Here is a 24,548-nt window from a genome sequence, read left to right as displayed (position 1 = left end):
TCTATTGACTCTATATATTATTTACTATGCCTAATTTTCACGTGATCTCTCGGTCTCCATCGGATATCATGTTTCATTTCCCTCCCCTTAGTCTAATACCACCTGTTATCTACATGTGTTATCATTAATTATTAGTTTGTGAAAACTTTTAAGAAGATTTCCCCCGTCTTTTATTCTCTTTCACGTCCCATCAGTCTATCTTTTTTCATTCTATTCATGTCCCTCTTTACTATTACAAATTTGTCGTGTAGAAATTAGAGGCAGGCACAGACCTCGATAGGTCAGTGACCTACTGTCTGTCCCTCATATCCGCTTCACGATAGTTTTTGCTTTGCCTTTTTTTGGGGGGGTGTTTTTGTTATTACGATATGCTATTTATGATTCTTAAGAGATGTGAAAATTAATCAATTGAATTGAAGTAAATAGCTATAAATTTGTTCCCTTATCTGCACCACTTTTTCTATGTATCCTTTACTCAATGACGTATTTAGAGTTGGGGCCAAGACACAACCTTGCTTAATTCCACTGCTGATCCAAGTGGCTTTTAAGTGACGCCATTGTAGTATTCCCCTTATTAATGCACTTGTCACATTGAAGACTCCCACACACAAGTAAGAAAAAAGTTAAAGCAGTAGTTGCAGAAGAAAAACGTAGAATTTAGCAAGTATCTCACATTTCATCCACGTAAACGATAGAACTTTTATTGAAAACGTGATGAACATATTGAATAAGAATAAAATTATTTAATTTTCAAAGTGTAAAATGAATTACACTTAATTGGGCAAACATATTCACATTAGTGATCACCAATCTTGTGTTTGACTTGTGGGAACAGGAGTGATTGTTCTGTCGATGTTGCCTTGGAAACGGTACGATGCCAGCTAAATTGTTCTACGGTCATGTTCCAAACCAGACATTTCGTTGACTGTTCTTGTTAACAAAATTTAATTTAGGGCGGGAAAAAAATAGGTGGAGTGCCCCATTATTATACGTGCATTTCAAGCATCTAATATGTCACTAAATCTTTAAAGTTTCAGACCTTTATCGGTATGGAAGCAATTGCAGTATTAGTGCGACAGACATTATTATCTTAGCTGAGGGAGTATTACAGACCTATAGTAGCACAAGTGTATATATTGCAAGATTGCCATTCGCATGATTAGCTAGGTGATAAAGTCCAACATACTCCATGTTACAGAACATTCTATATTTATTGTTCGATTAATAAATATGAACATAATCTAATTCCAACGATCCTTTCCACTGCCAAAAATTAGAATTGACAGTCATGAGTGGCACAGAGTCAGTTCCGGACAAGAACACTCCAGAACTTGGAGATTATGAAAAAGCAACTGCGGTCGTTATATATTTTGCCATTGCTGAACTTGGGATATCTGGCAACAACCTCGTCTTAATCGCCGTCGTACTCTATAGAGAAAACGAACGTCTTTGTGGTCGCCCTGGCCATCACCGATCTCCTCACAGCGATCATTCAGCTACCCCAAGCTATTATTCTGCTGTAGACGTCGCAATGGAGGCACTTGCGCGATGCGTGTTTGATCTAATGCCCGGCGCAAACGTACTATGCGATTTGTTGAGATCCGAATTTCAAAGAAATAAGAAACACATTTGATAAGAACATTCCAACCAATTAATATTGGCGATCAGAGTCCAGAATAGTGGTATGACTACGGAATAAAAATTCAGTGTAATTCGAGCCTCTCTGTAGGAATAAAAGCAAATTCAAATCCAAATTGCAATTATGTCATCATCGGCTGCGACTTGAAGCAGATTTGGACCTTACTTCGACCACAGGGCTTGCCGCAAAGCAAAATTATTATTTTGTTATTCCTAACATCATACCGAAATCATTTTACTTCTTGAAACTTTCGCATTTAATGCAAAATGTGATTTATTAAAAAATCGCGTCGTATCGGATCGCATAGTGTGCGCTGGGCTTTAGGGCCCATCAATTTCAACTTGATAGGGTACAGTATGGCGACTTTGGCCCTCATAGCCGTAAATCGTGTGCAAGTTGTCACCGATAACGTCTCCCTTTCGGCCAACAGCTACAGTAAGAAAACTACAGCCAGTATTTAGCATCGGTTTCATTCTTGACCTTATGCTGTTTGCCCGAAATATATTTTGGCCATACTACTTTCAGGAGAATTAGAGGGATCTGCGATTACAATGCTCAATTGTATGTTGGCATCAATCTGGCACTGAATATAGTATTCTTCTTGATAGTGATAATATTCTGCTACACTATATAGACATGTGAGGCGCCATTTCCACCAGGTTGCTCATCTTCATGATGGATTTTCCACAGAGCAGGAAAAGACAAAGACTACATTTTGCCTGATGAGTAGGTTTGATGAACCTGAAAATTCATAGCTTTGCATGTTTGCGGGCAATATTTACAAAAGGGTGGTCCCCATCTTTTGCGATAACATGGGATGTTTTCAAGAAAAGGACATAGATGCGATCACCTGATGGTTCGAAGTTAGCCGAGGGCCATTCTTGCCCAATTCAAAGTTTCCCCCAAGACCTGCCCAACATGGCAGAAATTGGATTCTAAGGAATTTGTTGTCAATAACATGTTGAAAGAAGATAATAAGAGTCTAGTTACTAGGTTCCCCAAGCAAAGGAATTGGTAAATTGGTATATTTGAAAAGTAAATAATGAAATATTGATTGAATAATAAAAACTTTGGGAATTCAAAAAGATTCGACATTTTAGATTCAATTCCATATAGACATAAAAATCAAAGACCACATATATGATAATTCATCTATATCAAAAAATATTTATTGTTCGCTTACAATACATACAGTATATATTTTCTGATTAGACAAATACAAGCAGGTAATCATTTCTTGCTCATACATGAAATTCTGGAGTGCAATCATATTATATTTCATATAATATGTGATATATTTTCTGAGTAATTAACTTCATAATCTTTATGTTGTTAATGTTTGAAAAGTATACATGTACACATGTGTGTGTGTTCAATATTGTATATTACCATAATGAAATGTAAAGGTAAAATGTAAGCAATGGTTCTGAATAGAACAACTTACAACAATGCACATCTAGCAATATTTTAGAGAAATAGGTTTATTAGCCCAAAAATAGATTTTCATAATATGTATACATGTATATATTATGTGCTACAATATCAACTGGCTTTGCTGAGAACATCAATATGTTGCCTTGAATCAAAGGAAAATAAGGCAGTAAAAAATAAGGGCAATATGTCTTTACTGTATATGCCCTGAAAGTACAGACACAGTTAATATCATGTAAATATTCCCTTCAGCTGTATGTAATGCATGTATAATATTGACTTGTTTTGATGAGAACATATTTCAAGCTTGTATCTTGATCAAATAGAGTGTGGAATATGGCAGAGTGTTGCCCTCGTTTTCAGTACAGCTACGTGCAGTGCAGGGGACCCTTGTTGAGGGCGATATTGCAATTGCACCCGTGTACCTGTATAGATTTGAGGTAGCCAGATATATGAATTTTTGTTTCACACATACATGTATACTGACAGATGTTATGTTATGCTCTCTGTAATAATAAATTGCATTTTCTATATCTCTGTCTCCTTTGTTGAAATCTTTGTGACACTGCATCATTTATTGAACAGCTGTAAATCACAACACAAATAATATTCAGCTACAAGTGCCAAAATATGAATGTTGAATCATATACATGAATAAAAGGCAATAGTATATGCAGTGGCGGACCGTGACCCGGAGGAGACAAAGCATTGGAGGGGCACAGCATTGTTCACAAACAATACAGTGCCCCTCCAATGCTTTGTCTCCTCCAGGTCACGGTCCGCCACTGAGTATATGACTTACTGATTTGGGCGTTAAGACATTATGCACTTAGGTTAGTACTCTTGTGGTAGCGATTTAGATGTGAGATCAATTTTAGAATCCGGTCTATTTGACACAAGCAGAAAATGAGCAAGTGCTTGGAAAATAATTGAATGTTAGATATTAATATCCATATCTGAAGGTACAATTTATCAGTACAAAATGGCATTTGCCTAGTGGTAAAGTATTAATCAATCGCAAATTCCAATTTTTTGCAATCCCTAACCAATCCATACAACATAGCTGAAGAATTTTGAGTTGAAATCTGTACTTACTGTTATAAAAAGTCTGCAAGGTTTTGCTAGGATGCAGCCATCATCGTCAGGCAACAGAATGAGACTGCAGAGTGTTTGGAGATTGTTTGCGAGGGCCTTGGTGGGGAAATTTAGCAGATTCAAGGATGTGACGTGATCTTCTTTCGATAGGAGCTCAGGGGGACAATTGGCATCTGAAATGGCTCGAAGACTTGTCCTGAGTGTGAGAAAGGTCAGGAAAGATCAGGAAAACCTCCCAAAAATGTAGTGCAGTCTCATTCCCCGCCTGAAGATGATGCATGCATCCCGTTGAAACGTAGTAGAATATATTACAAAGTTTGTTCTGATTTTGATTCATAATTCATCAACCTATATTTGAATTTGGACCAAATGGATGATATTCTTCAAGGCTTCACCCCTACAAACTACTCTTATACTTCAAAAAGAATTAAATGACATCCATGAAATGTCAGCAGGGTAAAGAATAAAGAGAGGCAAATGAAGTGTGTTGCCAATTTGCTTGACATAATCCAAATCACAACTTTTAACTCCAGTCCGAGAAACAAACGATATTATAACAGGATCAAATAAAATGACCTTTCGTATGTACAAATGGATTAATATTACATCTCGAATTGATTAGGGAAAAAAAAGGAGTAAGAACTCGTAATTAGCACAAACACAAGGCAGTATGCCATTAGATTTGTTTTTCTTTCAAAGGTACAGTATATTATAAAGCACAAGCCCACATGTGTTTATCAGTACTGGGTAGTAATATGCAACATTTTTTTAAGGCAGATATTGCTTCTCAGCCACTTTTCATTTTTCCTAAACATTTGGTTTGCTTAAGCAATTCCAGAACATGATGATATAACAATTAAGTCACTCTGACCTTCTCTAAAACTACCGCTCACTGTCACTCCTTGAATCCGACTTTAATGATTGTAACATAAAATGAAGAAAACAAGGTGCGAAAACAGTTACACACCACTTATAATTCATCTGAAGGCTTATTAGCACTGTGGGTAACACTGAGTATGACCTTGCCCATTGTTTTATTCTCATCCATGTACTGGTGAGCGGCCGAGATCTCCTCTAGCTGGTAGACGCGATCAACGATCGGTTGGAAATAAGGTTGCTTTCCTGGAGCTGAGGGTGTGAAGTGAAACAGGGCCCTCTCAGTGAATGCCTTGATCAAATCAGCTTTGTACTGCAGAGAAATCAGAGAGAGACATATATTCCATACAATAAATTCCATAGAATAGATAGAAAGAGAAGAATAAAGGAAAAGGGAAGGAAGGAAGGAAGAAAGAAAGAAGATAGAAAGGGAAATAGATGGATAGACAGATGGATAGATAGATTGATGGATGGATGAATAGATAGATAGAGAGATTGATGGATAGATAGATAGATAGATAGATAGATAGATAGATGGATGGATGGATGGATAGATAGATAGATTGATGGATAGATAGATAGATGGATGGATGAATAGATAGATAGACAGATTGATGGATAGATAGATAGATAGATAGATGGATGGATGGATAGATGGATGGATGGATGGATAGATAGATAGATAGATAGATGGATGGATGGATAGATTGATAGATAGATAGATAGATAGATAGATAGATAGATAGATAGACAGATAGATAGATAGATAGATAGATAGATAGATAGATAGATAGATAGATAGATAGATAGATAGATGGATGGATGGATGGATGGATGGATGGATGGATGGATGGATGGATGGATAGATAGATAGATAGATAGATAGATAGATAGATAGATAGATGGATGGATGGATGGATGGATGGATGGATGGATGGATGGATGGATGGATGGATGGATAGATAGATAGATAGATAGATTGATGGATAGATAGATAGATGGATGGATAGATAGATAGATAGATAGATAGATAGATAGATAGATAGATAGATGGATAGATAGATATATAGATAGATAGATAGATAGATAGATAGATAGATAGATTGATGGATGGATGAATAGATAGATAGATAGATAGACAGATTGATGGATAGATAGATAGATAGATAGATGGATGGATGGATAGATAGATAGATAGATAGATTGATGGATAGATAGATAGATGGATGGATAGATAGATAGATAGATAGATAGATAGATAGATAGATGGATAGATAGATATATAGATAGATAGATAGATAGATAGATAGATAGATAGATAGATAGATAGATAGATAGATGGATAGATAGATAAATACTATAGATAGATGGATAGAAAGATAGTGATTCAACATGCTTTGTACTGAGACTACCCAGTTCATAGCCTTTTTACAGGTGAGAGCATATATTCTGGTCCATGCCTTGCATCGACCAGAATGTGAATATATAATAAGGGGACATGGAGAACTGGTGATGAAGCTCATTTTATATCTGGTAATGCTTAAGGTCGGTCCCAGAAGTGAATAATCATATCTGTTTGATACATGTGTGTAAAATAATCCATTATACGCACACACACAGCAAACACCTCTTACTTCTTATCTGAGATGCCTCACGGCATCTAAATTCCACTGGTAAATCTACTCCTTGCCGCTCATCTACTGTCTCAACTCATCTACTCTTCTCAACTACTCAACAACTAGTACTCACCACCATTCATCTATTCATTGCTCCAAGTCATAACATTTTTCAGATATGGCTTATTTCACTTTTTAATACTCAGCTAGAGCATTGGTAAAGTGTCAATAATAAAAATTTTACTGTATTGACTAACATTATCATAATAATAATAATAATAAAAATATGTCCATTTATATAGCGCAGTTACTATGTGCATATACTCAACTGCGCTTTGATATCATATTATTACCCCAGCTGTAGCTAAGCCGCCATATTAATAGGCGCTAAAGTGTTCAAGGAATAAATCCTACATACCCATTCACCTCAACTGGGTCGAGTGCAGCACAATGTGGATAAATTTCTTGCCGAAGGAAATTACGCCATGGCTGGGATTCAAACCCATGACTCTGTTTCAAAGTCCAGAGACTAATCCACTGGGCCACAATGCTCCACATTCTATTTATACAAATGTGTAGAGGTGATTCAATCCTCTCTCAAATGTTAAAATTACAATTTTGGCAATGTTTTTAATCAAGAGCCCTATCTCGGTAATGATAATACTTTTTAAAAAGGGCCAATTCAATAATTTTATCAATCTTATATTGCCAAATCTTACAAATGATGTGATTGCGTATAGAAAAGCCACAGACAAAGAATATGTCTTGAAGTTTTCAGCCTGTTCCATGCTTTGGAATAAGTATTATATGCAAAAATAAAAGTTTTTCATTTCTTTTTTATCAGGCACCCAACTAATTTCAGGTAAAAATCACAGAATTTATCCTTTAAAACAAACGAATGGTAGTGATGCATCAGTCAGTCAAGGCAAGCAACATTTTTCACTTGCATTCGTTAATTTAGGGTGCATTTCCGAGGTCGGACATGGGTGGGTAGCAGTCCATGTGGAGAGTGACCCCCCCCCCCCCCCCGAGCTTTTTGCCTGTCAAATTTTTCAGCAAAGGAATTAAAGGGAACGAACCCCTATTTGGAACCCCTGGCTAGATTATTCAACCTCTTACCTCATCTGATCTTGGTCTGAGGGTGGTGCCTCGGATGCTGATGCGTTTACGAAGAACAGCTCCCAGAAGGGCGCCCTCTACCTTGGGTCCGCCCATCAATCCATACAGCACCCACGTGGCATCAGGAGCCATAGCCTTTACATTCTTCTCCCAGTACGATCCTCCGACGCAATCTAGGACAATGTTCACTCCTTTTCCTAGAATAGAAAATCACAGTGGGTCATATTCCGTTAATCAAACCCAAATTTAACTCCAAACAAAAAGGAATTTCACTTTATACTTCTATGGAATGCTATTTTTCATCTACTATCTTTAAAATTTATGAAAAAGATCATTTGTATACACACAGCATTTTCTCACATTATTATACAGCGAGGGGTAATAATATGGTACCAATTATCAAGCGCAGTAGAGTATAGAGTACTTGCACTGTATAAATGGACAAATCATTATTTTTTCAGAATAAAATCATGACTGAGACACTGAGTTAGTAACTAGCACACGACAACAGTATGGTCTAATTTAAGTTAGGGTTAATACCCAAAATAAGAATACCGCACAAGTTAAGCCATATTTTTCCTACATGTGAACAAAATGGCCGGAATTCACAAAATATTTTCAACTGAATAAATTATTTATACACATTCCATGCATAAAGTAGCCTTAATTCAGCCTGTGCATAAAAAAAGGTCCAAAAGAATGTGCACTTCTGTCTGTTAAATGGAGCTAGATTCATACTTCAACAATGGAAACTGGATGTTCTCCATAATTAAGCTTAGGAAATTGAACAAAAGAGTGGTTTATTTTTGTTGAATCATACCTTGCGTAACCTCAAGAACTTTCTCCGCAAAATCCACCTCCTTGTAATTGAAAGCCTCCGCAGCCCCTAGACTTCGGGCCTTCTGAAGCTTAGCCTCTGTACCAGCCGTCACAATGGGGATGCCTCCAGCCTCCTTCACAAGCTGAGTGGCAGCTGTACCAACACCGCTTCCACCAGCATGGATCAAGACTATGTCCCCTTTCTTCAAGCTGGCTGTATCAAGATATAACAGCAGGGCAATTCCATCAAGTATGTGCTTTTGCCCCACCCCCCTTTATGAAACCTTCCTAAAATGATTTGTCTCTGTTTACTAGTTCACATAAACAGTTGTAATAATGCTCTCAAATCCACTAGATACAACCCAAAGAAATTCAAGTAGATCAACCCTCGAGGGCCACTTCCATTGACGAGTAGATGCCATGCGCAACCTAAACAAGTATTTTCCATGTTCTGAAAATGCACCCCTTGACAAGTATTGGCATGTGAAACCCTACCCTTAACAAGTATTGGAAACAAAATGGTACCCTTGACAAGTAATCCCTGAATTGACCCCCTAAGCAAGTACGATATCTTAATTATTATGTCAGACGTGATCACGGACATCAGCTTTACCTTGACTTTCACGGGGACTTTCATTGGGTGTAGTACAACCCCAGACACCTCGATCAAAATTGGACCCTAAACAAGTAGTGTTGGGGCAAAAAGTACATACTTTATAAAGTATATTAGTCTTTTTATACCCTCGCAAATTGGACCGTAAACATTCCTAGCATACCCTTTTTTCATTATTTTAGGTTTAGGGTTAGGTTTACGATAGGGTATAGTATCAAATCCAGGTTTGAATTTAGTCATTCCAATAGTGCATGGAATTTACAGCGGAACAATTGTCGTCGGCGCAAATGTCATGGAACCAATGTATCTTGGCCTGACATTTTGCTGACCAAATGATGCATGCACATGAGTTCATTTGGCGATCTATCCTTACGCGAGTTGAGGCTCTGTTCAATCTATTGCACTAAGCCATTACGCTGAGTGCAATGGGGTGAACACAGTCTCAACGAGAGTGGATAGGTTGCATAATGAACGAATGAAGACATGCATCATTTGTTTTATACAACAAATTTTCTAGATTCTGTTATTTGACAATAGAGAAGAAAAAAATAAAAGCAGATGTAATTAAGACACATTTCGCCTTTGTCCAACAATTCATTTTCTCTGAAACTTTTTCCCCGTGCATGAAAGCAGTTGATTGTTTTTGTTCTTTTGTGACCCACTTTTGATTCATTAATCTGAGCACACACAGTCAGCCTTGTTGATGCGCTTACTCTGATCCGCGCAAACACACACACACATACAAAATGTACATACACACACATGTTTAGTAGTACCAAGTGGTACACACTGAGGGAGAGAGCTCAACCGTGCAATGGGAAAATAAAAAATGCACGGTCACCGTGCAATGGAAAATAAAATTTGCATGCAGCACAAAATGGATCAAATATATCAAGGCTTTCAACCAATCAAATTACAAGAATCTTTGTATGAGTTGTATAATACAAAATAACCATAGCTTGAGCATTTCATCATTCAATAAAAAAGTAAGAATGGAAAAATGGGTTACTTTACAAAAAGGCTAATTTTATGGAATTGCCCAGGAGCATGACTTTATTGGGAAAATCATGAGGAATATCATTTTAAAACTGACCGAGGGTTCTGAAATTGAGCTACTTTATTCTCAAAAGCCCTGTTCTGACACATACTACATTGAATCATCAGTGCAAGAGCTGATTTGAAATCAAGTTTCAATGGGTTTTTTTTTAGTCGCATTCAATTTGCAAAGCTCTAGGCAACAAACACATTTCATTTGGCCCTGTCACTTTTCATCTGTTCTGCAACTGGCTTATTATATTCTAATGTTACTCCTATGGATTCTTTGGTTTTGATAAGAAGCAGAGCTATGTTACCATGGCAATTGCCAATGATACCAAATTATAATAAAACAAAATAATGGGATGAAATTTTAAGCACCAGGCCAAGAAAACAATGAGTTTGTAAGATTAGAATAATATTAAGCTTTTAACATACCGATGAAGTACAGCAACTGAAAAGCTGTCAACCACACTTCGGGAATAGCAGCTGCTTCTTGGAAGGTCAGGTGGTCAGAAACAGGGATCAGATGATCTTCATGGGCTGTTGAATACTGTGCATTGCCTCCCCCTGGGAGAAGGGCCATTACTCGGTCACCTGGTGTAATGCGATAGAATCACTCTTTAAAAATAATATTCAGTTCATAATTCATACTCATCACACTACAATAGACAGTGTTGTTTTCCTGAATACACAATTTATATTGGGGTTGGAACTATTATTATGAAAATAATTTGCAATCATGTTTGATGAGATGCTTCAAGAGCATGATTAAACGGTTCAAATTATTCAAGATCCTTACCTATCTTCCATTTTCCAGGAGTAGAGTTGGCGAGATCATACACCTCTCCGGCAGCCTCCAGTCCAAATACTGATGTTGATCCTGGGGGGACGGGGTATAAACCACGCCTCTAAAAAGATAAACGATAGAGAAGGAATTAAGACTACATCTTTCATGGAACTGCTGTGAATTTCCTCCTTTGACTGTTTCAAAGAGCTACTAATGAGTCACTGAAATCTGAGATTTTAGTAACATACAAAATCCTAAGAAAGCGTAACGCTCAATTATTTGGTTTTGTCTTCAGGCCAGGGACTGTTGCACAAAGGGTTGCTTTTGAAATTGAATTAAAAAGAGTCATTCAAGCACAAATCTCAAACAACGCTTTCTGCAACCGGAACCAGATATTGAACAGCAAAGCCACACAACCTTTCTTCAAGACCAGGACCCCATAGTTTAGTCATTAATCGGTAAATGGAATGACCTATCAAAATCATTGTTGCATGTGCATTTTGCTTAGTAGACTGACTAGGAACCAATCAGAATTCTTCTTTCAAATAATCGATTAACTCTTTAAGAGCCATTGGCAGCTATAGTTGCCCATAGCCCTCAAGTGCCACTGGCAGCTATAGTTGCCCAAGTAACTTTTTTTTGTTCAACCAATTTTACAGCCAGAAAATCAACACCATATTCTGTGGTTTTTATGTTGTTATATTGGCAAGGAATTCACAATTGATTTTGTTATATAAAAAATAGTGGTTTACATAGACATTTTTTTAGTAAAATGGCATTTTTGCATCATTATTTTGAAGAGTTGATTTCGGATATTGCCGCGATCTGAATCAAGATTTCTCCTATAGACACGTGTGATATAAAGGTTGTGTGTAGCAATACACATACTTCTATGGGCAGAGCAAAGGCGAGTGTGCGAAGGCATTCAGCTCAGAATTGACCAATGACAGAGCGGTACGATGTCTCTCACCCAACGCTACTCACCCATTCGCTATTGTTTTATGAATATTCATGAGCTATCGATCGGTTCTTTTGCAGGCCGGTATGGTAGTATTCTTGTGTCAAGGCTTTTTCTGCCTGCAAATGTGCACGGTTTGGGGGAGATTTTTTTGGGGAAGGGGGGGGGGGTGGGGGGAAAGGTCTTATACTTTGTTTTTTTAGCATTCTCACAAAATTGTTCTCGTTATAAATATATGAGTAAAGAAGGCTGTCATTTCCAACTCTCATCACACTGCAATCATCACACTCATTATTTATTTATTTATTTATTATTGTTAATATTATTGTCATTATTAGTATTACTATTATCGTAATCATTATTATTGTTATTGCTATTATTATTATCATTTTTCTTCTCCTTCATCTTCTTATTATTAATGTTATTGCCATCAGAATCATCATCATGATCATTGTGATTATTATTCAAAAATGATTGTTGTAATCATAACAATTGCATTCCTTCTGCTGCCAAACTCTCTCTTCATAAACTTAAGATCAGGTAAATAACGGTTCATATTCGTTTGTGTTATTATAGCCCAAACCATTAAAAAAAGAATGATTGACATTGTTATGCTTATCAATATCATATTCAAACTTGTCACAAAAATATGAATCGTTCAATATTCTCCTCGAATACAATAGGAAGAAGCAAAACAAATAAATGTGATAATTAAAACGGCCGATAATACCGCTTTATTCGTCTCAAGATTGAGGTTTTTTTTCAAGATGGATGTTTTTCCTTTGCTAAATCAAACCATTGGTCAGAGAAAAAGTAAACGGAGTATATACAGTAATATCAGATGTTTTGAGGAAAAGAAAGAAAGGGATACATTAACAAAACCGATCAGACCGACCTGTTAATTGCTGCATCATTGACGTCACTATCAAGGGGATTTTAAAACGACTTTAGAGAGTAGAAATCAAAATGATAACGATGATAACGGGTTGAATATTACATTTCTTTATACCACGCATATTATTGTACACTATGTTATCTGAACAAATTATTTATTTTACCACGGATAGTGCTACGAGCTGGGGAGGCTCTGGGCGGATGCAGGATTTTTCTGTAGGGGGGCAAATTGTTTTCTCTTTACCTGGGTCACCCATAAGAAATCAATACCAGAACCTTTGAAAGTATTCAAAAGTCAAATCAAAAGACGCGCGTGAGCCCCGATTTCTATGAACATCCTGTGCTAAATTACTCTCCTAGATAGTAGATCAGGAGGGAGCGCGGATTAGAGATTCCTCATGAAAGAGAGTCTGGGCATCTATTGTTCATGACTTGGTGGCATGAACAAAAGAATGTAGTCACGTAGAATGTTAACAGGTGGCTACTTTGGTCAGACCATGCATGGGCGGAAATCTGTCCCGAAAGGTAGGGGGGACAACAGGGGCGGATCCAGCCTTCGCCAATGGGGGGGGGGGCGATTTTTTTTCTTCAGCCGTATGTTAATCCCCGATCGGCCGCTCGAAGATGATTTTTGTTTGTTTCATTGAAGGAGTAGTCCTTATGGCCACTTTTTAGCTTTATTCTTATAATTCAACATAAATATATAATATCATAATCCTTATCTATAATGCGAGCGCGAAGCGCGAGCAAATTTTTTTTTTTGGGGGGGGGGATTTTATGTATTTTTCCTAAAATTTGAACATTCTGGGCAATGTTTGTTATCCTGAAAAAGATGTATATGCAACTAAATAATTACTTCGAACGCGAAGTGCGAGCAGATGTTAACTGATGGAAAAGGTTAGCCATGAATACGTTACATATTTCAACAATGAAATAATGCGAGCGCGAAGCGCGAGCTTAAATTTTTGCCTAAAGAATGGAAATTCTAAGCACTTTTTGTAACTGAAACATGTAATAGGTATAAAACTAAACAATTGATGCGAACGCGAAGCGCGAGCGGAACTATTTTGAGATTTAGACCTAAGAACGAGACACTCTATTCATGTTTTGTAAATCATGAAAAGGATGAGTAATTGGGGGCCTTCCTTACACCCGGTCCTTACATTAATAATGCGAGTGCAAAGTGCAGCCATAAAATGTTTTTTTTTAATTTGAACTGATCGAAAAGGTACTTGTTAAGGACTGCGTGCACTTAGCCATAAAGACGTTACATATTTCAACAACCAAATAATGCTAGCGCGAATCGCGAGCTGAAAATTGTTGACATTTCTACAAAAAGAATCGAAAATTTTAATCAATTTTCGTAATCGTGAACAGGGTAGCTATATAACTAACCAATTGATGCAAGCGAAGCGCGAGCAGAAAAATTCGAGATTTAGACCTAAAAACAGGACACTCTATTCATGTTTTGTAAATCATGAAAAGGATGAGTAATAGGGGATCTTTCTACATTAATAATGCGAGCACAAAGCGCGAGCAGAAAATTTTTGATATTGTGATCTGAAACTGGATAATGATTTAAATATAGAACAAGTTGAATATCTGAATAAACATGCGCGTGTTTCAGATTTAGACCTAGAATCTAGGCATTCTACACCTCTTTTATCATGAAAAATCTGAAAAAGAGTCCATCTCAGCTATATATATTTCAAGCACTTTGTAGGAAAATTGTGAGGTTGATATGGATCGCACTTAATAAAGAGCTGATATTTTTCATTGTTATTTGAGTTTTGACATAGGACCGGGACATCCTTGGGACATGTCATATGAAAATGATGACTATCTCCCTATTCCTCTTGCTAGGTGCGAGATGAAACAAAAGGGACAATTTAATCGTTAAATTATTAATATCTTATTTATTAATGCCTAATGAGGGCGAGAAATCTGATGATATTATGGCCTGAAGGCTGGACATTTCAAGCAATTTTGTGATTATAAATAGAATGCATCGGTCAAAATATTTTTTAACCATTAATGCGAGCGCAAATCGCGAGCCAAAATCTTTGATAAACTGTCATGAAAATCAATATTGAGACATACATAAATCGCCGATTAAATGCGAGCGAGTAGCCAGCGCTATCTGATACGTTTTGACTATCAGACTTGATTTTTTCAAACTAAATGGAATACACAAAAATAATAGGTACTTAATAAATCGAAATTTGCGAGCGCTCAGTGCGAGCAGAAAATGTCAATATTCAGACCATGAAGCTCTCACTTTTACAGAGCACTTTAAAAAAATCAGTTTGTAAATCACACAAAATAATGAAAGTTCGATTTCCGAAATGTGTAATGTATATTGACTTCCAAACTTGATATTTAAACTCCATATTGAAAAATCACCTGACAGGCAATGCAAGCGCGAAGCGCGAGCGAAAATTTCATATAGTGACATGAAAGATTCTTTTTATTTTCCAAGTCTTCCCCTCATCTTATTTTAGTCACTCTGGAAAATTTGACAAGCCCCCCCCCCAAAAAAAAAAAAAAAAAAACGAAGGTTTTCACCCAAAATGTAAGGTCATTTAGTCCAAAATACATGTATTATTTTGAATGTGAATGATGCATTTTTCTCCATCGTAAAATACCAAAAATAGTAGGGGGGACATTTGATATTGTGTCCCCCCTACTATTTTGGGTAGGGGGGACACGTCCCCCCTGTCCCCCCTGGGATTTCCGCCCATGAGACCATGGACCTTTGAAGAGATGGACATTCATCGCTTAGATAATGAATTCACTAACAGGTGACGGTAATTGTCATCTGAATAACATTCTCTTCATACTAGTCTTCTTTGGTCCTATGATCGTCACCGTGAGAAGGGACTGAATTAGTTCGTTATTGGACATTTATATTTCACAAATTATATGCGCAGTTGATAGAAAATCAATGAAATAATGGATAATCGATGTGCAGTTTTTGTTTACCTTTGTTAATCTTAGTTCCATGTGTTTTATTTGGGAAAATGTCTGCATATTTTGATATAGAGGCAATATTGTGATTGATTGTTTACCATTTAAAATTCAATTTTCCCAAGTTTCTCCATAATATTCCAGATATACGTGGCACCTAACATGTGTAGATCGTGTATCTTTCAATGTTATTGAGGTCCTTATGTGTGAGCGGTAGTTAGCGGATCGAATAATATCATATTTTATATCATAAAAATCGTGATCAGATACCCTTGGTAGTCATGGTAATTGCTATTGTTACAACACCTGTATGTTCTCATTAAGATGCGCATAACCAGGTGACGGTGACTATCATTGGGTCAAAGAAATGCTCGCGTTAATCGTCCATCTCTTCATAGGTCCATGGTCAGACCAGTAATACAGAACAAATAGGCCTATTTTCTTTTTGGAAATTTGTATTGATTTTTTGTTTGTAACTGATTTGCATTCCCTCTTCTTTGATTCACGAAAAATAAACTTTTTTTTCTTACTTCTGTGCACTTTGCCAAGAACGCCCATATTATTTTGTGGGATTTTATAGCCCAAACTTGTAAGTATTGAATCTGTCCGACCCCTCTTTATCTATATTTCAATATATCATCTTTAGTTCTTTTATATTTTGTCTCCTGACTGGCAATAACTTTGTTTGTTACACTACGAATACAAAAAAATACAGAGTCTTATTTTGAAGACTACACGAATGAAAGGGTACGGTTGGCCGCACTTTGAAGATACATGGCTCGAATATATTATTGTGTGTGTTTGCTTAGGGATCGCAGCTGTGCTGTGATTGGTCACTTGATCGGCGACAATGCCCTTTTGTGGAACAGGTCGCTTTCTCGTACTTCAGAGGAAATAAGTTGAATAGCAAAATAGTATTTCATTCAAAAGAGCATTATTTTTCGTTATTTCTGTTTGTTCAATTTCATCAATAGATACGTCATTTAAAAGGATAAACATTGAACTTTCATTTTATCTTCTTAATTTCTTGGTATCTCTACAATTCCTCAGGTTATTTACTCTTTGAAATGTTCATGAAATCATAATTTTCAAGGTTTTACTTATTGAAAAAAAAATGATGTAAAATATTACATCTTTTCTCCATTTCTCCAAACGCGAATATGAAAGATAATAACACGACCATAAAGCCCATGAACCGTGCATCATTTCATGTGTAGAAGGTTTTATTATACAACGTACGGGTAAAGAATTATGAGCGTTTTAAAATCAGTCGCTGCTCACATTTTGGTCAATTTAGGATTCCCTCGAATATCCCTGGCAGTAGAGGGGTATTGGGCCTGGCAGAGTAAGAGTTAATCGATAACCTTTGTGCTATGGGGCCCAGGACTCCTCTACACAATGGCTTGCAAATAGTCAGTAGATGGCAGTTTTGGTCAATCAAGATCATTGTTTCATTCACACTTTGTTCAAAGTACTGATCAGGCACCAATTAGAACAGATTTTTCATAATTTTCAATCCATCTCAAACATTTATGTTATGGAATGTCAAAAACTTGTTTGTATGTTGTAAAATAGCCAAGTATATATTGGTTTCAGTACCAAATACAAAAAAAAGTTCCTGAATATCTATGAAATCATCAGTTTCTTTGCCATGTGGTGGGATAATTTGTGCTTTGTACTAGAAAATGTCTGAAATTTTGCAATTAGGTTAATTTGTAGGTTTTTTTTAAATATTTGTAGTTTGTTTACATACAAGAGATCTGCTGCTGGTTTAGCACCATGAACGTGTTTGGCAGATGTGTATGCTCTATAAATCCACACTATCATCTTCATCATCATCATCATCTTCATTATTATCATCATCCTCATCCACAAAAAAGGAATTAAAACAGCAAAAAAAGAAGGAGTTTCCTATGGAAAAAAAGGAAGGAATTTCCTATGGAAAAAAAGGAATTTCTCATCATGACCCTTAAAACCACATCTGCCAACCTCCAAGAATGAGACACTGGATTCAGTGATCCTCAAAACTGTATTTAAACATATTGACTCAGTAATGACCTTTGATTTTTGGTCTAATTCCCCAATAAGGCCAATTTATATTCAGCTTATTACATAAAATTTTGTATGTTTTTGTGAAATCAAGAAATATGAAGACAATTTTTCTCAATAGGATAATATTTTCTTTTTAAAAAATAAACAAAAGCTGTATTTTATGAAGAAAAAATATATCATCATCATCACCACCATCATCATCATTATTAGATCTGTTTAGTGAGGTAATGAAGACGATCTTTGTGATTGATTTTCTCACCTGCAGTGTATCAGCTCTGTTGATTGCTGATGAATGTATCTTCATGAGGATTTCATGTGGACCAGGTTTGGGGATGGGTACCTCGACCACACCCAGTACCTCTGGTCCTCCTGTTCCACTCTGCTGCACGGCTTGCATCATTATTAGTAGGAATGGCGGTCTGCAAATAAGTTGTTATGAGATTTACTTATTTACCTAATATTATTTGCATTTTTAAACTGAATGATGCGATAATATGAAGTATTTTGATATAGGCCTACAATTCTTAGTACTAGTGTTTGACACTGGTTCACTGCTACCATCCTGCCTGTGGAGAATCTACAGGTAGGACTATGGTATGCCAATGCTGTATTGAGCACACACTTTAAAAAATCATTAAAATATCACTTTTGTGACCAAAATTATTAATTTCCATACAGTTGCAATTCAATTTTCATTAGTAACATAGAATAATTTTTGTATTGACCAGAGCGCTTAAAAACTTGAATTTTGGGCATATTTTTTTTGTACGCCCTCTATTGGTGGAAAGTAATATGGCAAGAAAATTTTCATTTTTTAAGCTCTATTTTTAATAAAGAAAAAATAATTTAAAGAATAAAATTTACTTAGACCCAAGTTATATAATGAAAAGCTGTAATGGAAACTGACAGTGTAAAAAAATCAAGCATTTGTCCAAAAGAAAAAGAGAAAATAAGTCAAACATTGCAAACTTATTTTGCCACACATGGAGATGTAACTGAGAACAAGGTTATATCATAACCTTGTTCATTGAATGAGTGGTTTTTTATCAGTATTGCTCATTTTGCAAAAGAATTTAAAAAAATATATATATATATATACCGTACTGTGTAAATTTTGTTACTCAACGACAATCACTTGTTCTCACTGCAACCACTCTGCCTGTGGTGAATCTGAGATCTTTGCAACATACAACACACATTTTAAAACTTCTTTAAAATATCACTTTTGTAACCAAAATTTTACTTTCCAACAATATATTCCATACAGTTATATTCTGAATTTATAGTTATAATTATTCTGAATATTCTGAATTTAAAAGGAAAAATGACAATTCAGACAAACTTTACTTTCCATCAGTTCCATAGTTATATTCTGTATGGAATATATTGGTGGAAAGTATAGTTGGTCTGAATTGTCATTTTTCCTTTTCTATTCAGAAAATGATAATTCAAATCAGTTTATTTCAGAACCAAGTTATAACATGATCAATAGTAAGGCTTTTTTGTAACAAACTGACAGCGCCCAAAAATCAAGCATTTTTTCCCCAAAACAAGATAAAATAAGCCCAAACAATGCCAACCTTATTTCACCACACACATGACACAGGAAGTCCCAACAGTGGAAAATTTATATCATACACTTGTACCACTCATCCTACGAACTAACCCAGGGAGCTCCCGCCCGCACAGCGGGCGGGAGCCCAGGGGCTTACCGTGTATTTGACCATAGTCACCGGACTAGGGTGATTAAAAAAAAACGAAAAGTTCTTCCTTCTACCCCCGTCTCGATCAGCCATTTTTGATAAAAATCGTAACAAAATGGCCGATCGAGACTGGGGTAGAAGGAGAGAACTTTTCGTTTTTTTTGAGGTTCCAGTCTGTGCCCAGATGTCAGGAAACTGCCACTCGTTAGACCTTCATCCATATAATCGTGGTAATTGTATACTTTCTGTTTTCACAATTCATTTGGAGAAATATTTAGACCATAAATCACCCTAGTCCGGTGACTATGGTCAAATACACAGTAAGCCCCTGGGCTCCCTGGGTTACCTACGAACGAGGTTATATAGACTTGTAGTACATTGGATGAGTGAAGGACTAATGTCACAAGACTTGACATATCATAACCTTGTTCATTGAATGAGTGGAGACTTGACATGTCACATGACGTTGCCGAGAAAGATTACGATTTACGTTATGTTACTTGTTACATTACATCATCATTTAGAATTTGGAATTTGGATTGTTTCACATTTGATTTTGAATGATTTCCAGCCGAAATCAACACGAAATAACCGTCTCCTGGGATTAGGAAATGCTGTCTCCTTTTTTAAATTACAATATTATCAATAAGTTATAGTAATGAATATCACCAAATCAGAAATCAGACAAAATAAAATGCAAAGTCGAGTATCGACACTAGGCAACCAACTGACACAGAAATGCATGTATGGGACAATACATAAATATGACCCAACATAGCCCGCATATTTCAGCTGTTTTGGGGGGTTGAAAGTAATGTTCTAAAAGAATTGTGGGACCTTATGGTCATCCGAGTCACTAGGGACAAACGGTATATGAATAGCAAAAGTGGTAATAGTTTTGGTGGGCTAATTCATAGTAATATTCTTACCAAATTAGTAGCCTAAGTAATATTGTAAAACTAAAAGACAGCGCGTTATGGTAAGCCGTTTGTGTAACGGTTGAAATTGTTGAGTTTTAATTGCGTTTAATTTAATTATTCACAATAATGTTTTTATTTTGTTTTCAGCATATTTGTCTTTAAAATTCCTAGCTAGAAAGCAAGCCAAAAATACTGTTCTCTCTTTTTTTTATATAATAGCTGCAAATTTTTTAACTCGTAGACTGTATAGCATGGGCCGCGGAACGGTTTTCAAAGTGGGGGGGGGGGGCGTTGACCATGCATGCAAAAAATCACAATCATATAGTCATTTTTACGTTTTTGTACACGGTTTTGGAAAAAAGTGGGGGGGGGGTGACTCACGGGAAGCGCATTCCGACATCGAGCTTCCATTATTTTGTTTGATTTAAAAATTGATTTCTTTTAAGTGCTCTGTAAAATGTTTTATTGTCTGAGTATCAACATTTTCAGCTCGCTCTATCTGCGCGCTCACATTACTGTATCTGTTTTGTCAAATACCTATTCTCTTCGTGTATTCCATTAAGATATCAATATATCCCTTTTCAGGTTGGATTATCAAAACTTATCAGCTAGCATATTGCGCGCTTGCATTTTGATTGGTGAGTAGAGTATATACCTCTTTAATTCTATACAAAACTATCTAAAATCCCCCTTTCATGACCATGATGACAGTTTATCAAAAATTTCGGCCCGCGATTTGCGCTCGCATTAATTGTTAAAAATATATTAACCCATGCATCCTATTCATAATAACAACAGTGCTTAAAATGTCCAGGGGGGCGTTTCATGAAAGGACTTGTCGGACGTTTTATCCGACAAGTCCCATTTTATCCGACAGTTACCATAGTAACAGTATCTCTCAGCCAATCAACATCAGAGAAAGATGTCAGATCTGACAACTTGTGGGATAAAAATGTTGATGAATCACTCCCCAGTTGTCAGACCTTAACTATCGAAAAATTTCGCGCTCTCATAAGGCTTATAGATTGATAAATAAGATATATATAACATTTTTTATGAATTTCTTATAATTAAATTTGTAGAAAGGAATATCGACACGTTTAGTTCGAGCTTATAGGAAGAGGGATATAGGAAGGGATAGAAATATAGTCATCATTTTCATAAAATGTCCTTATACAAGTCATGACCCGGTCCTATATACATGTAGGTCGAAATGATAATAATAAAAATATCAGCTCGCGCTTCGAGCTCGCATAAAGTGCGATCCATATCCACTATACAATTTTTCTATACACAGTGCTTGAATTAGTGCTCAAATTGACTTTTTTCAGATCGGAATATCAAATATTTTCGGCTCGAGCTGCGTGCTCGCATCATTCATTTTCATGATAAAATGTAGAATGTCCAGATTATAAATCTAAAACAAGCGCACGCGTTTTCATTGAGATACAGAGCTTGATCTTTATTTAAAACATGTTTGAATTATCCAGTTTTAGATCAGAATATCACAAATTTTCTGCTCGCTCTTCGCGCTCGCATTATTAATTTTCGGAACATGTTCAATTACCCATCCTTTTCATAATTTGCAAGATATGAATAAAGTACGTGTCCCGTTTTTTTGTCTAAATCTATTTTTTTCAGTTCGCGCTTCGCACTCGCATTATACTATCCCGTTCATGATTACAAAAAGTGCTTAGAATGTCAATTTTTAGTTCGGAATATGACAAATTATCAGCTCTCGCTTTGCGCGCTCGCCTTGTTGAAAGTATCGTCTTCGTGGCTAACTGCAAACTGTCCCTAACAGATCCCTTTACTATCAGGCCAGAACATAATATTAAAAACTTCTACTTACCCTTTGCGCTCGCAGTAATTATACAGAAATCTTGCTCAGGACTGCCCAGCCGTTTAAATTTTCAGGACAAAATAGACGAAATTTCCAAGAAAAATTAGCTCTCTCTTCAATCTCTCACTGTTTAAATGGGGCTTATGCGATTATTAAAAAATTATGTAGGTTGTTTTATAATAATATAGCTAAGAATTAAGTGACTGTTATATATAATAGGACTACCCCTTCAAAGAAAAAAAATAAAAAATCAACTTTGAGCGGCCGATCGGTGAAAATATAGGTGATTTTTTTTTCGCAACCCCCACTAATTGCGAAAGCTAGATCCGCCCCTGCATAATGCCATGCTGTTTTACATTTAAGATTTATCCGGAGATATCTTATTTTAGAAAGCCACCGATAAAACCAATCATTGCCAAAAAATATAGGCCTGAACAAAGAAATTAAAAAAAAGGTTGCATTGTACTCACTCTGTAATTTTTAACTTATGGAAACTTCTGAGTTTGTTTTAGCTTCTTGATTATTTGTATACTTTCGGTATTGCAAGATAAATATGTGCGTTATTGAACCCCCAGGTGGTATTTGGTCTAACCTTAGAAGAAAAGAAAAATGAAAGGGTCTACCAAAGGTATATTTCGGGGGCAATTGGGCATACACGTCGAAGGACGCGAGGCTATACCATCTCTGTACACTAAATATACTTAAGTGCTCCGTTTCGGGGCAAACTTCATCATTTTCAGGTATGGAATTGACAATTTTAGACAAGAAAAGTGCAGTCATTGTTTATTTATGTATTCAAATAATTGAATAAATATATATATACATATATATATATATATAAATCAAAGAGTTCTGTGGTATCATCACCAAATGATGCAACCTGTTTTGGATTGAATAAAATCATCCCTGAAGAAGGTCTATGACCGAAAATTTGGAAGATTATGTCTGCACACGGCGTTTCTATTAAGTCTTCTTTTGTTTATATATATATAATATGATACGAGATGCAATGCCTATTTAATAGAGATATGGCGCAATGTTAAGGGCGCCATCTCCCGTCAGAGGCAGTTTTGCCAATATTCAGGGATGAACTGAAAAAAATGAGACAATGATAATTGTTTTCTTTATGTTACCCCCCCCCTCATGTGGTAATCTGTATTGCATACGCATGGGCTAAGTGCGTATTTTGGGGGCTCAGTTCAGGAAGATATCCTGAAGAATAATTGTTACAATAGGGGTTTTCACATTCCCCCGTAAAGTGAAATAATTGCAGGGGTAGGCCTACAGTAAAAAAAATCTTCCCCGAACGATCCCAAGTTTAAAGGGATGGTCCGGGCTGAAAATATTTATATGTTAATACATAGAGTAGAATTCACTGAGCAAAATGCCGAAAATTTCATCAAAATCGGATGACAAGTAATAAAGTTATTGAAGTTTAAAATTTAGCAATATTTTGTGAAAACAGTCGTCATGAATATTCATTAGGTGGGCTAATGATGTCACATCTCCACTTTCCGTTTTCTTATGTTATTGCATAAAATCATATTTTTTTCAATATTTCATACTTGTGCGAATAATATGTCTCCCTTATAATGAAATAAGTTTCAGCAATAAATATCTAATGCACTAAATCAGTTGTCAATCCAATTTTTCTAGTTCTTGGAGGAAAAAATTTGAATAAACCTAATTTAGTATAATAAAATACAAAAGAACAAGTGGGGATGTGACATCAATAGCCTACCTAATGAATATTCATGACGACTGTTTTCAGAAAATATTGCTAAACTTTAAAATTCAATAACTTTGTCATTTGTTATCCGATTTTGATGAAATTTTCGGCATTTTGCTCAGTGAATTTTACTCTATTTATTAAGCTATAAATACTTTCGGCCTGGACCAGTTTGTTAGCTTTCCTGTCAAAAATATTTTATAGGGTAAATTTGAATTTTTTTAAAATTCCTTCCAATAGGTTGTGAAAGAAGGGGTGGGCGATCAAATTAACACCTATTTTAAAAAATAATCAGTAAAAGTGTTTATCACCCCCCCCCTCCCCGGCATAAAGACGAAAAGAGCTACAGGGTGATGGCATTTTTTTTTTTTGGGGGGGGGAGGCACGTCAAAATATCTCGACGGGAAAAATTTAAATGTAATGAAATTTAGCCCCCCCCCCCCGAAGAG

At 36.1% G+C, this 24,548-nt stretch overlaps 1 protein-coding gene across 4 annotated transcripts; it reads right to left on the bottom strand.

Annotated features, from left to right (window-relative positions):
- Window positions 1-2,786: 2,786 nt before the first annotated feature.
- On the bottom strand, window positions 2,787-20,593 carry LOC129259355 (quinone oxidoreductase PIG3-like). Of its 4 annotated transcripts, XR_010293407.1 has the most exons (9): window positions 20,537-20,585; window positions 18,164-18,323; window positions 11,046-11,154; window positions 10,682-10,840; window positions 8,597-8,809; window positions 7,777-7,973; window positions 5,133-5,354; window positions 3,933-4,361; window positions 2,787-3,756 (listed from the first exon to the last, which is right to left on the bottom strand). XR_010293407.1 is itself a non-coding variant. In XM_064098640.1 (8 exons), the coding sequence occupies exons 3-8, from the start codon at window positions 18,302-18,304 to the stop codon at window positions 5,136-5,138; spliced, it is 1,038 nt and encodes a 345-aa protein (XP_063954710.1). In that variant the 5' UTR covers window positions 18,305-18,323; window positions 19,485-19,543; window positions 20,032-20,454; the 3' UTR covers window positions 4,837-5,135. The 4 variants fall into 4 exon arrangements, 2 of the variants coding, with proteins under 2 accessions (XP_063954709.1, XP_063954710.1); XR_010293406.1 differs by having other exon boundaries at window positions 3,933-5,354; window positions 20,537-20,593; XM_064098640.1 differs by lacking the exons at window positions 2,787-3,756; window positions 3,933-4,361; window positions 20,537-20,585 and adding exons at window positions 19,485-19,543; window positions 20,032-20,454 and having other exon boundaries at window positions 4,837-5,354.
- Between the last annotated feature and the right edge of the window lie 3,955 nt (window positions 20,594-24,548).

Source organism: Lytechinus pictus, chromosome 4, assembly GCF_037042905.1.
Source record: "Lytechinus pictus isolate F3 Inbred chromosome 4, Lp3.0, whole genome shotgun sequence".
NCBI lineage: Eukaryota > Metazoa > Echinodermata > Echinoidea > Temnopleuroida > Toxopneustidae > Lytechinus > Lytechinus pictus.
This window is presented reverse-complemented; position numbering and strand designations above follow the sequence as displayed.